This window comes from Bombina bombina, chromosome 3 (genome assembly GCF_027579735.1).
Source record: "Bombina bombina isolate aBomBom1 chromosome 3, aBomBom1.pri, whole genome shotgun sequence".
NCBI lineage: Eukaryota > Metazoa > Chordata > Amphibia > Anura > Bombinatoridae > Bombina > Bombina bombina.
The window spans coordinates 537,434,767-537,452,286 of NC_069501.1; the positions used below are offsets into that span (position 1 = coordinate 537,434,767).

At 39.7% G+C, this 17,520-nt stretch overlaps 1 protein-coding gene across 1 annotated transcript in view; it reads left to right on the plus strand.

The window, feature by feature from the left end:
* LOC128653617 (protein argonaute-1) overlaps window positions 1-17,520 on the plus strand; it is a 275,726-nt gene that overhangs the window by 65,734 nt on the left and 192,472 nt on the right. Inside the window, exons 6-8 of the mRNA XM_053707008.1 lie at window positions 10,119-10,253; window positions 10,784-10,871; window positions 10,954-11,101. Coding sequence (XP_053562983.1) covers window positions 10,119-10,253; window positions 10,784-10,871; window positions 10,954-11,101 — 371 coding nt within the window. The remainder of the gene's footprint in view (window positions 1-10,118; window positions 10,254-10,783; window positions 10,872-10,953; window positions 11,102-17,520) is intronic.

Sequence of the window (17,520 nt, forward strand, 5' to 3'; positions counted from 1 at the left end):
AAACGTCAAACTGAAAAAAAACCAATTTTTTTTCCCTTCTCTATGTCACTGCAGTTAATTACAAATGCAGTTTTCAATATTAAATCACCTAAATTATGTGTGCTATATAATATCACCATTAGATTTTCTAACAATCTGACTGGATAAACGTAAAAAGCGGCACAAAACGGGCTGTTCCTAGGGTTTGGCCTAATGTGCTAGAATGCAGGTCTTTTAACTTCATCAATAATAGTTGTGATGTCACATTAACAGTTTTATATATTTTTTGTGTTCAGTAAAAGAGACAGTCAAAAGGATTCAGACAGAGCATGCAATAAAAAAAAAAACTTAACAATATATTTCTGTTATCAAATTTGCTTTATTCTTTTGGTATCATTTTGTTAAAGAGTAAACTTAGGTGGGCTCATAGCAGCTCAGGAGCGTGCACATGTCTTTAGCACTGTATGATAGCAGTGTTTGCAACAATGATTGTTGAAAACGCTGCTACCATATAGTGCACACTTCTTCAACAAAGCAAACCAAGAGAAGAAACCAAATTTGATAATACAAGTAAACATTTTGACTTTATAGTTAACATTTTAAAAATGTCCAAATACGTTATGTATACTAAAAAATGAATCATATTAAAGCTGTGATTTACTCTAAAAGTTTATATTTTCTCCAACATAGGTGTGTCCGGTCCACGGCGTCATCCTTACTTGTGGGATATTCTCTTCCCCAACAGGAAATGGCAAAGAGCCCAGCAAAGCTGGTCACATGATCCCTCCTAGGCTCCGCCTACCCCAGTCATTCTCTTTGCCGTTGTACAGGCAACATCTCCACGGAGATGGCTTAGAGTTTTTTAGTGTTTAACGTTCAGACCAATCTTAGATCTCAAGATCTTAATCAAGTTTCTCAAGGTTCCATCGTTCAAAATGGAAACCATTCAAACAATTCTTCCTTCCATCCAGGAAGGTCAATTCATGACCACGGTGGATTTAAAGGATGCGTATCTACATATTCCTATCCACAAGGAACATCATCGGTTCCTAAGGTTCGCATTCCTGGACGAGCATTACCAGTTCGTGGCGCTTCCTTTCGGATTAGCCACTGCTCCAAGGATTTTCACAAAGGTACTAGGGTCCCTTCTAGCGGTGCTAAGACCAAGGGGCATTGCAGTAGTACATTACTTGGACGACATTCTGATTCAAGCGTCGTCCCTTCCTCAAGCAAAGGCTCACACGGACATAGTCCTGGCCTTTCTCAGATCTCACGGATGGAAAGTGAACGTGGAAAAGAGTTCTCTATCTCCGTCGACAAGGGTTCCCTTCTTGGGAACAATAATAGACTCCTTAGAAATGAGGATTTTTCTGACAGAGGCCAGAAAAACAAAACTTCTAAACTCTTGTCAAACACTTCATTCCGTTCCTCTTCCTTCCATAGCGCAGTGCATGGAAGTAATAGGTTTGATGGTAGCGGCAATGGACATAGTTCCTTTTGCGCGCATTCATCTAAGACCATTACAACTGTGCATGCTCAGTCAGTGGAATGGGGACTATACAGACTTGTCTCCGAAGATACAAGTAAATCAGAGGACCAGAGACTCACTCCGTTGGTGGCTGTCCCTGGACAACCTGTCACAAGGGATGACCTTCCGCAGACCAGAGTGGGTCATTGTCACGACCGACGCCAGTCTGATGGGCTGGGGCGCGGTCTGGGGATCCCTGAAAGCTCAGGGTCTTTGGTCTCGGGAAGAATCTCTTCTACCGATAAATATTCTGGAACTGAGAGCGATATTCAATGCTCTCAAGGCTTGGCCTCAGCTAGCAAAGGCCAAGTTCATACGGTTTCAATCAGACAACATGACGACTGTTGCGTACATCAACCATCAGGGGGGAACAAGGAGTTCCCTGGCGATGGAAGAAGTGACCAAAATCATTCAAGGGGCGGAGACTCACTCCTGCCACCTGTCTGCAATCCACATCCCAGGAGTGGAAAATTGGGAAGCGGATTTTCTGAGTCGTCAGACATTACATCCGGGGGAGTGGGAACTCCATCCGGAAATCTTTGCCCAAATTACTCATCTGTGGGGCATTCCAGACATGGATCTGATGGCCTCTCGTCAGAACTTCAAGGTTCCTTGCTACGGGTCCAGATCCAGGGATCCCAAGGCGACTCTAGTAGATGCATTAGTAGCACCTTGGACCTTCAAACTAGCTTATGTATTCCCGCCGTTTCCTCTCATCCCCAGGCTGGTAGCCAGGATCAATCAGGAGAGGGCGTCGGTGATCTTGATAGCTCCTGCGTGGCCACGCAGGACTTGGTATGCAGATCTGGTGAATATGTCATCGGCTCCACCATGGAAGCTACCTTTGAGACGAGACCTTCTTGTTCAAGGTCCGTTCGAACATCCGAATCTGGTCTCACTCCAGCTGACTGCTTGGAGATTGAACGCTTGATCTTATCAAAACGAGGGTTCTCAGATTCTGTTATTGATACTCTTGTTCAGGCCAGAAAGCCTGTAACTAGAAAAATTTACCACAAAATATGGAAAAAATATATCTGTTGGTGTGAATCTAAAGGATTCCCTTGGGACAAGGTAAAGATTCCTAGGATTCTATCCTTTCTTCAAGAAGGATTGGAGAAAGGATTATCTGCAAGTTCCTTGAAGGGACAGATTTCTGCCTTGTCTGTGTTACTTCACAAAAAGCTGGCAGCTGTGCCAGATGTTCAAGCCTTTGTTCAGGCTCTGGTTAGAATCAAGCCTGTTTACAAACCTTTGACTCCTCCTTGGAGTCTCAACTTAGTTCTTTCAGTTCTTCAGGGGGTTCCGTTTGAACCCTTACATTCCGTTGATATTAAGTTATTATCTTGGAAAGTTTTGTTTTTGGTTGCAATTTCTTCTGCTAGAAGAGTTTCAGAATTATCTGCTCTGCAGTGTTCTCCTCCTTATCTGGTGTTCCATGCAGATAAGGTGGTTTTACGTACTAAACCTGGTTTTCTTCCAAAAGTTGTTTCTAACAAAAACATTAACCAGGAGATAGTCGTACCTTCTTTGTGTCCGAAACCAGTTTCGAAGAAGGAACGTTTGTTGCACAATTTGGATGTTGTTCGCGCTCTAAAATTCTATTTAGATGCTACAAAGGATTTTAGACAAACATCTTCCTTGTTTGTTGTTTATTCTGGTAAAAGGAGAGGTCAAAAAGCAACTTCTACCTCTCTCTCTTTTTGGATTAAAAGCATCATCAGATTGGCTTACGAGACTGCCGGACGGCAGCCTCCTGAAAGAATCACAGCTCATTCCACTAGGGCTGTGGCTTCCACATGGGCCTTCAAGAACGAGGCTTCTGTTGATCAGATATGTAGGGCAGCGACTTGGTCTTCACTGCACACTTTTACCAAATTTTACAAGTTTGATACTTTTGCTTCTTCTGAGGCTATTTTTGGGAGAAAGGTTTTGCAAGCCGTGGTGCCTTCCATTTAGGTGACCTGATTTGCTCCCTCCCTTCATCCGTGTCCTAAAGCTTTGGTATTGGTTCCCACAAGTGACGCCGTGGACCGGACACACCTATGTTGGAGAAAACAGAATTTATGTTTACCTGATAAATTACTTTCTCCAACGGTGTGTCCGGTCCACGGCCCGCCCTGGTTTTTTAATCAGGTCTGATAATTTATTTTCTTTAACTACAGTCACCACGGTATCATATGGTTTCTCCTATGCAAATATTCCTCCTTAACGTCGGTCGAATGACTGGGGTAGGCGGAGCCTAGGAGGGATCATGTGACCAGCTTTGCTGGGCTCTTTGCCATTTCCTGTTGGGGAAGAGAATATCCCACAAGTAAGGATGACGCCGTGGACCGGACACACCGTTGGAGAAAGTAATTTATCAGGTAAACATAAATTCTGTTTTTATTGTAAGCTAGGATAGTATACTTTTTATTAAAATATGAACTAAGAGTGCATGAGAGCTAAGATATGTTGGTCAAAACAGACCAAAATGGGTTATCAAATTGTCAAGCATGATTAATTAGATACATCTAAAAAACATGCAAATTATTGTGCACAAAAGTTTTCTTATGGCAAAGTTTCTTAATGCAAAGTATCTGCAATGTAAAAAAACAAAAAAAAAATGAAATGTTCCTGATAGATTTAAATGGTATAAAATTTGAAAACTCCTTGAAATCACTTTGAACAGCTCTTCTAATTTATTGTGACAAATTACCTTTGTTTCTTTGTTTTCCTTCTTATTTTGTCGTCATTATTCTCTTATACTTTCATCTCCATTCAATCTTTCACTCTATCTTTTGTGTATCACTTGTTTTGCATCTCACATTTTTTGTATTCTTTTACCTGCTCGTCTTGAATTTTTGTATTATTCACACATCACAGCTTATTTGACATTTCTGCACATAAAATGTTTTCTTTCATGAAATTAGCAAGAGTCCATGAGCTAGTGACGTATGGGATATAAATTTCTACCAGGAGGGGCAAAGTTTCCCAAACCTCAAAATGCCTATAAATACACCCCTCACCACACCCACAATTCAGTTTTACAAACTTTGCCTCCCATGGAGGTGGTGAAGTAAGTTTGTGCTAGATTCTATGTTGATATGCGCTTCGCAGCAGGCTGAAGCCCGGTTTTCCTCTCAGAGTGCAGTGAATGTCAGAGGGATGTGAAGAGAGTATTGCCTATTTGAATACCATGGTCTTCCTCTAGGGGATCTATTTCATAGGTTCTCTGTTATCGGTCGTAGAGATTTCTTCTCCTACCTCCCTTTTCAGATCGACTATATACTCTTATATACCATTACCTCTACTGATTCTCGTTTCAGTACTGGTTTGGCTATCTACTATATGTAGATGAGTGTCTTAGGGTAAGTAAGTCTTATTTTATTTATGACACTCTAAGCTATGGTTGGGCACTTTATATGTAAAGTTCTAAATATATGTTTTAAACTTATATTTGCCATGATTCAGGATAATCAGTATTCCTTTTTTGGGAAAATGCATATGAATAGAAATTTTTTCTTACCTTAAAATTTCAAATTAACTTTTTTCCTTGCGGGCTGTTAGGCTCACGGGGGCAGAAAATGCTTCAATTTATTGCGTCATTTTTGGCGCGACCTTTTTTGGCGCAAAATTTCGTCATTTCCGGCGACATAGTTGACGCCGGAAGTTTTCACGTGGTTGCGTCATTTTTTGACGCATGTGTGTTACAGACGTTTTTTTGCGCCAAAAAATGTAGGCGTCGTTTTTGGCGCCAAAGGATGTGGGCGTCATACTTGCCGCCAGTTTTTTTCACATTATTTCAGTCTCACTTTTTTGTTGCTTCTGGTTGCTAGAGGCTTGTTTGTTTTGCATTTTTTCCCATTCCTGAAACTGTCATTTAAGGAATTTGATAATTTTTTTTATATGTTGTTTTTTCTTTTACATATTGCAAGATGTCACAACCTGACCCTGGATCAGAATCTACTTCTGGAAAGACGCTGCCTGATGTTGGTTCTACCAAAGCTAAGTGCATTTGTTGTAAACTTTTGGTAACTGTTCCTCCGGCTGTAGTTTGTGTTAGTTGTCATGATAAACTTTCTAACGCAGATAATGTCTCCATTAGTAATAATCCATTACCTGTTGTTTTTCCTTCAACATCTAATGTTCAGGATGTTCCTGTTAATGTAAGAGAATTTGTTTCTAATTCTATTCGGAAGGCTCTGTCTGTTATTCCTCCTTCCAGTAAACGTAAAAGGTCTTTTAAAACTTCTCATATTTCAGATTAATTTTTAAATGACCGCCATCATTCTGACTTATCTATTTCTGATGAGGATCTATCTGGTTCAGAAGATTCTGCCTCAGATATTGACACTGATAAATCTTCATATTTGTTTAAGATGGAGTTTATTCGTTCTTTACTTAAAGAAGTGTTGATTGCATTAGATATGGAGGAGTCTAGTCCTCTTGATATTAAAACTACTAAGCGTTTAAATTCAGTTTTTAAACCTCATGTAGTTATTCCAGAAGTTTTTCCAGTTCCTGATGCTATTTCAGAAGTAATTTCTAGGGAATGGAATAGTCTGGGTACTTCACCAAGGTTTAAGAAATTGTACCCTTTGCCATCTGATAGATTAGAGTTTTGGGAAAAAAATCCCCAAAGTTGATGGGACTATCTCTACTCTTGCTAAACGTACTACTATTCCTACGGCAGATAGTACTTCTTTTAAGGATCCTTTAGATAGAAAGCTTGAATCCTTTCTAAGGAAGGCTTATTTATGTTCAGGTAATCTTCTTAGACCTGCTATTTCTTTGGCTGATGTTGCTGCAGCTTCCACTTTCTGGTTGGAGGCTTTAGCACAACAAGTGTCAGACCATAATGCTTATAGCATTGTTAAACTTCTTCGACATGCTAATAACTTTGTTTGTGATGCCATTTTTGATATCATTAGAATTGATGTCAGGTATATGTCTTTAGCTATTTTAGCTAGAAGAGCTTTATGGCTTAAATCTTGTAATGCAGATATGACTTCTATGTCAACATTGCTTTCTCTTTCTTTCCAAGGTAATAAATTATTTGGTTCACAGTTGGATTCAATAATTTCAACTGTTACTGGGGGGGAAGGGAGCCTTTTTGCCTCAGGACAAAAAAATCTAAAGGTAAATATAGGGCTGCTAATCATTTTCGTTCCTTTCGTCAGAATAAGGAACAGAAGCTTGACCCTTCCCCTAAAGGAACAGTTTCCGTTTGGAAACCTTCTCTAGTCTGGAATAAATCCAAGCCTTTTAGAAAGTCAAAACCAGCTTCTAAATCCACATGCTGGTAGGGGGCAGGTTACGATTTTTCAAAGATGTTTGGATCAATTTGATTCACAGTCTTTGGATTCAGAACATTGTTTCACAAGGGTACAGAATAGGTTTCAAGGTAAGGCCGCCTGTGAGAAGATTTTTTCTCTCACGCATTCCAGTAAACCCAGTAAAGGCTCAGGCGTTTCTGAAATGTGTTTCAGACCTAGAGTCGGCTGGGGTAATTGTGCCAGTTCCCGTTCTGGAACGGGGTCTGGGGTTTTACTCAAATCTATTCATTGTACCAAAGAAGGAGAATTCCTTCAGACCAGTTCTGGATCTAAAAATATTGAATCGTTATGTAAGGATACCAACATTCAAAATGGTGACTATAAGGACTATTCTGCCTTTTGTTCAGCAAGGGCATTATATGTCTACAATAGACTTACAGGATGCATATCTTCATATTCCAATTCATCCAGATCACTATCAGTTCCTGAGATTCTCTTTTCTAGACAAGCATTACCAGTTTGTTGCTCTTCCGTTTGGTCTAGCAACAGCTCCAAGGATCTTTTCGAAGGTTCTCGGTGCCCTTCTCTCTATAATCAGAGAACAGGGTATTGCGGTATTTCCTTATTTGGACGATATCTTGGTACTTGCTCAGTCTTTACATTCTGCAGAATCTCATACGAATCAACTTGGGTTGTTTCTTCAAAGACATGGTTGGAGGATCAATTTACCAAAGAGTTCCTTGATTCCTCAGACAAAGGTAACCTTTTTAGGTTTCCAAATAGATTCAGTGTCCATGACTTTGTCTCTAACAGAAAAGAGACGTCTGAAATTGGTTTCAGCTTGTTGAAACCTTCAGTCTCAATCGTTCCCTTCGGTAGCTTTGTGCATGGAAATTCTAGGTCTCATGACTGCTGCATCGGACGCGATCCCTTTTGCTCGTTTTCACATGAGACCTCTCCAGCTTTGTATGCTGAACCAATGGTGCAGGGATTATACAGAGATATCACAATTAATATCCTTAAATCCCAATGTTCGATCTTCTCTGACTTGGTGGTTTAATCACCATCGTTTAATTCAAGGGGCCTCTTTTGTTCGTCCAACCTGGACTGTGATCTCAACAGATGCGAGTCTTTCAGGTTGGGGAGCTGTATGGGGATCTCTGACAGCGCAGGGGGTTTGGGAATCTCAGGAGGCGACATTACCAATCAACATTTTGGAACTCCGTGCGATTTTCAGAGCTCTTCAGTTCTGGTCTCTTCTGAAGAGAGAATCGTTTATTTGTTTTCAGACAGACAATGTCACAACCGTGGCGTATTTCAATCATCAAGGAGGGACTCACAGTCCTCAAGCTATGAAAGAAGTATCTCGGATACTTGTATGGGCGGAATCCAGCTCTTGTCTAATCTCTGCAGTTCACATCCCAGGTATAGACAATTGGGAAGCGGATTATCTCAGTCGCCAGACGCTACATCCGGGCGAATGATCCTTTCACTCAGAGGTATTTTTTTAGATTGTTCAAATCTGGGGACTTCCAGAAATAGATCTGATGGCATCTCATCTAAACAAGAAAGTGGACGCGTTGTCGCTTCCTTGGAATTATCAACCTGCTTATATCTTTCCGCCTCTAGTTCTTCTTCCAAAAGTGATTTCCAAAATCCTAATGGAGCGTTCGTTTGTACTGCTGGTGGCTCCAGAATGGCCTCACAGGTTTTGGTATGCGGATCTCGTTTGGATGGCCAGTTGCCAACCTTGGACACTTCCGTTAAGGCCAGACCTTCTATCTCAAGGCCCATTTTTCGATCAGGATCTCAAATCATTAAATTTGAAGGTATGGAGATTGAACGCTTGATACTTAGTCATAGAGGTTTCTCTGACTCAGTGATTAATACGATGTTACAGGCTCGTAAATCTGTGTCTAGGAAGATTTATTGCCGAGTCTGGAAGACTTACATTTCTTGGTGTTCTTCTCATAAATTCTCTTGGCATTCTTTTAGAATTCCTAGAATTTTACAGTTTCTTCAGGATGGTTTGGATAAGGGTTTGTCTGCAAGTTCCTTGAAAGGACAAATCTCTGTTCTTTTTCACAGAAAGATTGCTAATAATCCTGATATTCATTGTTTTGTACAGGCTTTGGTTCGTATCAAGCCTATCATTAAGTCAATCTCTCCTCCTTGGAGTCTTAATTTGGTTCTGAGGGCTTTACAGGCTCAGTTTTATTCCTTTTGGCCATCTCTTCTGCTAGAAGAGTTTCTGAGTTATCTGCTCTTTCTTGTGAATCTCCTTTTCTGATTTTTCATCAGGATAAGGCGGTGTTGCGGACTTCATTTAAATTTTTACCTAAAGTTGTGAATTCTAACAACATTAGTAGAGAAATTGTTGTCCCTTCATTGTGTCCTAATCCTATGAATTCTTTGTAGAGATCTTTACATTCTTTGGATGTAGTAAGAGCTTTGAAATATTATGTTGAAGCTACTAAAGGTTTCAGAAAGACTTCTAGTCTATTTGTTATCTTTTCTGGTTCCAAGAAAGGTCAGAAGGCTTCTGCCATTTCTTTGGCGTCTTGGTTAAAGGCTTTGATTCATCATGCTTATGTAGAGTCGGGTAAGTCCCCGCCTCAAAGGATTACGGCTCATTCTATTAGGTCAGTTTCTACTTCCTGGGCTTTTAGGAATGAAGCTTCTGTTGATCAGATTTGCAAAGCAGCAACTTGGTCTTCTTTGCATACTTTTACTAAATTCTACCATTTTGATGTTTTTTTCTTCTTCAGAAGCAGTTTTTGGTAGAAAAGTACTTCAGGCAGCTGTTTCAGTTTGATTCTTCTGCTTATTATTTCAATTTTTTTGATTTGGGTTGTGGATTATTTTTTCAGCGGAATTGGCTGTCTTTATTTTATCCCTCCCTCTCTAGTGACTCTTGCGTGGAAGTTCCACATCTTGGGTATCTGCTATCCCATACGTCACTAGCTCATGGACTCTTGCTAATTTCATGAAAGAAAACATAATTTATGTAAGAACTTACCTGATAAATTCATTTCTTTCATATTAGCAAGAGTCCATGAGGCCCACCCTTTTTGTGGTGGTTATGATTTTTTTGTATAAAGCACAATTATTCCAATTCCTTATTTTTGATGCTTTCGCTCCTTTCTTATCACCCCACTTCTTGGCTATTCGTTAAACTGAATTGTGGGTGTGGTGAGGGGTGTATTTATAGGCATTTTTGAGGTTTGGGAAACTTTGCCCCTCCTGGTAGGAATGTATATCCCATACGTCACTAGCTCATGGTCTCTTGCTAATATGAAAGAAATTAATTTATCAGGTAAGATCTTACATAAATTATGTTTTTGTTTTTTTTCCAGTATCTGCTACTGCTTTCTACAAAGCCCAGCCAGTGATAGAGTTTATGTGTGAAGTTCTTGATATCCGGAACATAGATGAGCAGCCAAAACCTCTCACAGACTCACAAAGAGTTCGTTTCACCAAGGAAATAAAAGGTAAACTTATTTTAAAAAGCATGAATGAAAAATTTCATGCCATCAATTATATATAAGTTAGTGTCAGTCCATCAACTACCTACATTACATACCTCAAAGTGGTAGATCCTTTTCTCATTTCTAGAACTTTAGGGGCTGATTTATTAAACAGCGAATGCTACTCATTCCGTGCGAGCCAGAGGGCTCGCCGGAATCAGTAGTTAAGAAGCAGCAGTGCGGTCATAAGACCGCTGCTCCTTAACACATCCGCCACCTCTGAGGTGGCGGACTGCAATCCTCCTGATCAGATCAGATCGGGATGATTGACACCCTCTGCTAGCAGCCAATTGGCCGTTAATGTGCAGGGGTCAGCATTGCACAAGTGTTTCACTAGAAATGCTTGTGCAATGATAAATGCTGACAACGTATTCTGTTGGCATTTAGTGATGTCCGCCCGCCGCTTAATGAATCGACCCCTTAGTATCAAATTCATTCTTTTTGTAAAAAAGCAGGTTTATGAAATAATCAACATGATCTAATCTTATATGCAGGTTTAAAAGTTGAAGTCACACACTGTGGGCAGATGAAAAGAAAATACAGAGTGTGTAATGTTACCAGAAGACCAGCCAGTCACCAGACGTAAGTAGATACCACTCATGACTTAAATGATGACATGGTGTTTAAAGAGTGTCAATATTGTAATGTTTACCTACTCTTCTAGATTCCCACTTCAACTGGAGAGTGGCCAGACAGTGGAGTGCACAGTAGCACAGTATTTCAAGCAGAAGTATAATCTGCAACTTAAGTACCCTCACCTTCCTTGTCTGCAGGTGGGGCAGGAGCAGAAGCACACATATCTACCTCTGGAGGTAAGAAGGAGTAATTGGATGCTTCATAAAAAAAAAATACCTGGTTTGATATTTCAGTTCATTACATAAGAGAATCTAGGCTCAGTGGAGGACACCTCTCAGATTCTGCCTCCAAAGAATGACTAAAACTTCATGCTTAGTAATCCTTATGAATTTTCTGTTTCTTCAGCCTTGCAAAACATGTATCAGGAGATTTTTTTTTTTTAAATAAAGCAATTACAAGAAGTGACAGCTTATGCATTTGGTTAACTTCTTAAAGGGAAGCCATCAATTACTGTCAAAAATTAGGGTTTTGCTTACTTATGATTCTGGGATTTTTAGAGACCTTGTGGAAAAGAAAATGGAATTAATTCTTAAAGTGATGGTAAATTTCAGACTAAAAGAATTTTGCAATGAAAAATATATTTGTTTTTAGTAAAACCACATAATTTTTTTTTTAAAGTGTATATACATTTTATAATAAAAGATTTATAATCCTAATTGGTATTGTCTGTTTCTCCGCCCCCCTTTATTTCCTCTTTTGGCTGGGCTGTGATGTATAGATTAGTCACATACACTCTCTACATAGGCTTTTTAGGGGCTGGACTTAAAAAATTGTCATATGACAAACATGTTGATTGGATGTTTACTGGAATTGTCATTTTTTAAAAAAAAGTTTGTCAAAATGGCAGGCATAACATGGCAATAGAAGCATTACTAAATGCACTAATTTAATCCTTACACAGATGGATTAAAAACAAAAAAGGTACATATATACTTTTATAATGGCAAAGATTAAATATATGTCATTTGATTAGTAAAGGTTTACCATCACTTTAAGAAAATGATCTGCATGTAGATGCAACAACTCAGCACTTACTAGCTAGCCACGACCTCACCTATATTAAAGCAGCTGTAGAGATTTAACCGCGTGATATTCCTTATGCACATCTTGTTCCTAATTATTTTTTAAAAGTTCTTACTTGCTTCTCTGAAGTAGTCAGGAAGCTACTGAAATTGAATGGCCATAGTATTGCGACTGCCAGTCTGTGTCTATTCCGATTTCGGTTGGAAGAGCCTCCTCGGATCAAATGCCAAGTTAAAATCTGTCTGCAATGGCCATTATTCTACCAACACTATTTGTAAAACTTGGTCTAATTATGTACAAATATTGGCTTTTTTGTGTTTCTTTTAGCCCTGAGCACAGATTGGCTACTGTGCCCTAAAATAACAATTCCTTATGCAGTAATTTGGCTTGAAGTAATAAAATATGAACAGATTTATTAGATTTAGGTTTACTTTTCTAAACCACCCAACTATTTTATAACAAATTATGTTGTTCAACCGTCTGCTATTTTGCCTTATGAATTTATAAAATGTATCAAAAAGACTCTGGTAGTAAGGTATGTACCTTGTCAGATTGGATAAGGTATTAGCTAAATATCCCAGATCAATTTCATATTTCAGATACTATAAATTTAGATTTTTATGGATGAAATTGCTAAATCTAAAAAAAACTGCTAAATGTTCCTTAAAATACTTTTTTTTCATTTTCCTATTCACAAAGTTTACATGTCCTTTAATCTCAAATCCTCCTAAGGGTGATGCTGCAATTACAAAAAAAATGATTTTCTTCATGGTTAATTCTGGGGCTTTCAGAGACATTATGGAAAATAAAAAGGGAACAACAGGATGAGCATATTAAAACTAGTCTAATGTAGCTTTTTAACCTCAAGTGACAGAGGAAATTGCTGATCTGCTACAATTAATCAGTAGGATTTTGGTTATATGGTGACCACATACCTAGCAAGAAAAGATGTGTGGTTGCATAAATGGAAAGGTTAGTTTTAAGGCAACTGTATACAACTTGCCTTTTGATTCATTTGTGTTGTTTGGAAAATAAACTATCATGTTAAAAGAAGAGTATATTTTTGCTTCAAACCTTTAAGTCCAGAAAATCATTATTTTTCAGGTATAGGATGCAGTTTCATGCTACCAGAACTCTGGCCTCTAGAGAGTAATTGTGTTTACACCCCTGTACAGAATATAGTAAACTTACCTCAGCCCTTCAAGCCAAGTTACAATGCTGATGCATGCAACCAGCTGTTTTTTTCTGGGAGCCTAGTTATCCCAGTTTTTAAGATATTTGCAAAAAATCTGTTTAAAACCATTGGTTCTATATGTTATTCCAACAGAACTGTTTGAGAGCTGTTAGAATTCAGGAACATGTTGTTTGACACTTGATATACGTAAGGAAGGACATAATCTTTTTTTTGGCCATCTTACCCATTACTCAGACAATTTAACAGTAAAGCCACCATCGATTATCCATCTATTTCTGTGGGTACTTCATCAGGATTTGTTCTTTCATCTTAGACCCCACAGGTTGAAATGAGAGGCTTAGTTGTAGATAAGGTTGCAGTAACTCCATATCCCATTTCATTTAAGACTTTATTTCAAGCATGGAACAGATCTACATGTATTTCAGCCTATGTAACCCAACCCACTGATCCTATATCAAATGTTCGGTAACATCATGTTTTTGGAGTTTTACATGACCATAATCTTCAGGATCTTAGCTCCAGCACCATAAAAGTTAAAGTTTCAGCTATATTAGCTATCTCCAGAACTAAATTGGCACAGGAGGCTCTAGTCTCACAGTTAAAGCATTATCTTTTTACCACCTTGGGATTTACCTCTGATATTTAATGCTTTTTGTTTCTAGAAGCCTCCTTCTCACATTTTTTTATGGAAGTAAGCACTTAAAAATGCATTTTAGTAGCTAATACTTCTGCAGTAGGCGCATCAGAACTTTTATTAGAAGAGCCTTATTTATTTTTTCCATCAAGACAAGGTGGTCCTGTGCACAGCAATTGAAGTTCTACCCAAAGTTGTTTTGGACATCTTTTTATATTGTCCTACCTTTTTTACTGTCCTGATAAAAAGGCAACAAATGGAAGGTTTTACACAATTTTTGTATGTTCTCATGTGTTGAGATAACAAAGGACTGAAGGAAAAAACCTGTCTGCTATTCCACATGGACATCATACGGACCTTTCAGCAGCTACAATTTCATATTGGATAGTTCCGTGCATCATCAATGATTTCTGTTTCCAGACTGCTCAGCTTACTCTACAAGGGGAGTCTTAATCTTATGGGTAATGGATTGTATTTCTCTTGTTAAGTGTATCCAGTCCACGGATCATCCATTACTTGTGGGATATTCTCCTTCCCAACAGGAAGTTGCAAGAGGATCACCCACAGCAGAGCTGCTATATAGCTCCTCCCCTCACTGCCATACCCAGTCATTCTCTTGCAACTCTCAACTAAGATGGAGGTCGTAAGAGGACTGTGGTGTTTTATACTTAGTTTATTTCTTCAATCAAAAGTTTGTTATTTTTAAATGGTGCCGGAGTGTACTGTTTATCTCAGGCAGTATTTAGAAGAAGAATCTGCCTGCGTTTTCTATGATCTTAGCAGAAGTAACTAAGATCCTTTGCTGTTCTCACATATTCTGAGGAGTGAGGTAACTTCAGAGGGGGAATAGCGTGCAGGTTTTCCTGCAATAAGGTATGTGCAGTTAAAATATTTTTCTAGGGATGGAATTTGCTAGAAAATGCTTCTGATACCGAAGTGATGTAAGTAAAGCCTTAAATGCAGTGATAGCGACTGGTATCAGGCTTATTAATAGAGATACATACTCTTATAAAAGTGTATTTTAAAACGTTTGCTGGCATGTTTAATTGTTTTTTACATATGTTTGGTGATAAAACTTATTGGGGCCTAGTTTTTTCCACATGGCTGTCTTGAATTTTGCCTAGAAACAGTTCCATGAGGCTTCCCACTGTTGTAATATGAGTGGGAGGGGCCTATTTTGGCGTTTTTTTTGCACAGCAAAAATTACAGACACAGACATCCAGCTTCTTCCTGCATGATCCAGGACTTATCTGAAGGGCTCAAAAGGCTTCAAAAGTCGTATTGAGGGAGGTAAAAAGCCACAGTAGAGCTGTGGCAGTTGTTGTGACTGTTTAAAAAACGTTTTTGTCATTTGTTATTCCGTTTTTGGTATTAAGGGGTTAATCATCCATTTGCAAGTGGGTGCAATGCTCTGCTAACTTATTACATAAACTTTAAAAATTTCGTTAGTGTATCTGCATTTTTTCACTGTTATTTCAAAATTTGGGAAAATTTGTGTTTCTTAAAGGCGCAGTAACGTTTTTTTATATTGCTTGTAAACTTGTTTTAAAGTGTTTTCCAAGCTTGCTAGTCTCATTGCTAGTCTGTTTAAACATGTCTGATACAGAGGAACCTACTTGTTCATTATGTTTGAAAGCCATGGTGGAGCCCCATAGGAGAATGTGTACTAAATGTATTGATTTCACCTTAAACAGTAAAGATCAGTCTTTATCTATAAAAGAATTATCACCAGAGGGTTCTGTCGAGGGGGAAGTTATGCCGACTAACTCTCCCCACGTGTCAGACCCTTCGCCTCCCGCTCAGGGGACGCACGCTAATATGGCGCCAATTACATCAGGGACGCCCATAGCGATTACCTTGCAGGACATGGCTGCAATCATGAATAATACCCTGTCAGAGGTATTATCTAGATTGCCTGAATTAAGAGGCAAGCGCGATAGCTCTGGGGTTAGGAGAGATACAGAGCGCGCAAATGCTGTTAGAGCCATGTCTGATACTGCGTCACAGTATGCAGAACATGAGGACGGAGAGCTTCAGTCTGTGGGTGACATCTCTGACTCGGGGAAACCTGATTCAGAGATTTCTAATTTTAAATTTAAGCTTGAGAACATCCGTGTATTGCTTGGGGAGGTATTAGCTGCTCTGAATGACTGTAACACAGTTGCAATTCCAGAGAAATTGTGTAGGCTGGATAGATACTATGCGGTGCCGGTGTGTACTGACGTTTTTCCTATACCTAAAAGGCTTACAGAAATTATTAGCAAGGAGTGGGATAGACCCGGTGCGCCCTTTTCCCCACCTCCTATATTTAGAAAAATGTTTCCAATAGACGCCACTACACGGGACTTATGGCAGACGGTCCCTAAGGTGGAGGGAGCAGTTTCTACTTTAGCAAAGCGTACCACTATCCCGGTTGAGGACAGTTGTGCTTTTTAAGATCCAATGGATAAAAAATTGGAGGGTTACCTTAAGAAAATGTTTATTCAACAAGGTTTTATTTTACAGCCCCTTGCATGCATTGCGCCTGTCACTGCTGCGGCGGCATTCTGGTTTGAGGCCCTGGAAGAGGCCATCCAGACAGCTCCATTGAATGAAATTATTGACAAGCTTAGAACGCTTAAGCTAGCTAACTCATTTGTTTCTGATGCCATTGTTCATTTGACTAAACTAACGGCTAAGAATTCCGGATTCGCCATCCAGGCGCGTAGGGCGCTATGGCTTAAATCCTAGTCAGCTGACGTGACTTCAAAGTCTAAATTACTCAACATTCCTTTCAAGGGGCAGACCTTATTCGGGCCTGGCTTGAAGGAAATTATTGCTGACATTACTGGAGGCAAGGGTCATACCCTTCCTCAGGACAGGGCCAAATCAAAGGCCAAACAGTCTAATTTTCGTGCCTTTTGAAATTTCAAGGCAGGAGCAGCATCAACTTCCTCCGCTTCAAAACAAGAGGGAACTGTTGCTCATTCCAGACAGGCCTGGAAACCTAACCAGTCCTGGAACAAAGGCAAGCAGGCCCGAAAGCCTGCTGCTGCCCCTAAGACAGCATGAAGGAACGGCCCCCTATCCGGAAACGGACCTAGTGGGGGGCAGACTTTCTGTCTTCGCCCAGGCGTGGGCAAGAGATGTTCAGGATCCCTGGGCGTTGGAGATCATATCTCAGGAATATCTTCTGGACTTCAAAGCTTCTCCTCCACAAGGGAGATTTCATCTTTCAAGGTTATCATCAAACCAGATAAAGAAAGAGGCATTCCTAAGCTGTGTGCAAGACCTCTTAGTAATGGGAGTGATCCATCCAGTTCCGCGGACTGAACAAGGACAGGGATTTTATTCAAATCTGTTTGTGGTTCCCAAGAAAGAGGGAACCTTCAGACCAATCTTGGATCTAAAGATCTTAAACAAATTCCTCAGAGTTCCATCATTCAAAATGGAAACTATTCGGACCATCCTACCCATGATCCAAGAGGGTCAGTACATGACCACAGTGGACTTAAAGGATGCCTACCTTCACATACCGATTCACAAAGATCATCATTGGTTCCTAAGGTTTGCCTTTCTAGACAGGCATTACCAATTTGTAGCTCTTCCCTTCGGGTTGGCCACTGCCCCGAGAATTTTTAAAAGGTTCTGGGCTCACTTCTGGCAGTTCTAAGACCGCGAGGCATAGCGGTGGCTCCGTATCTAGACGACATCCTGATACAGGCGTCAAGCTTTCAAATTGCCAAGTCTCATACAGAGATAGT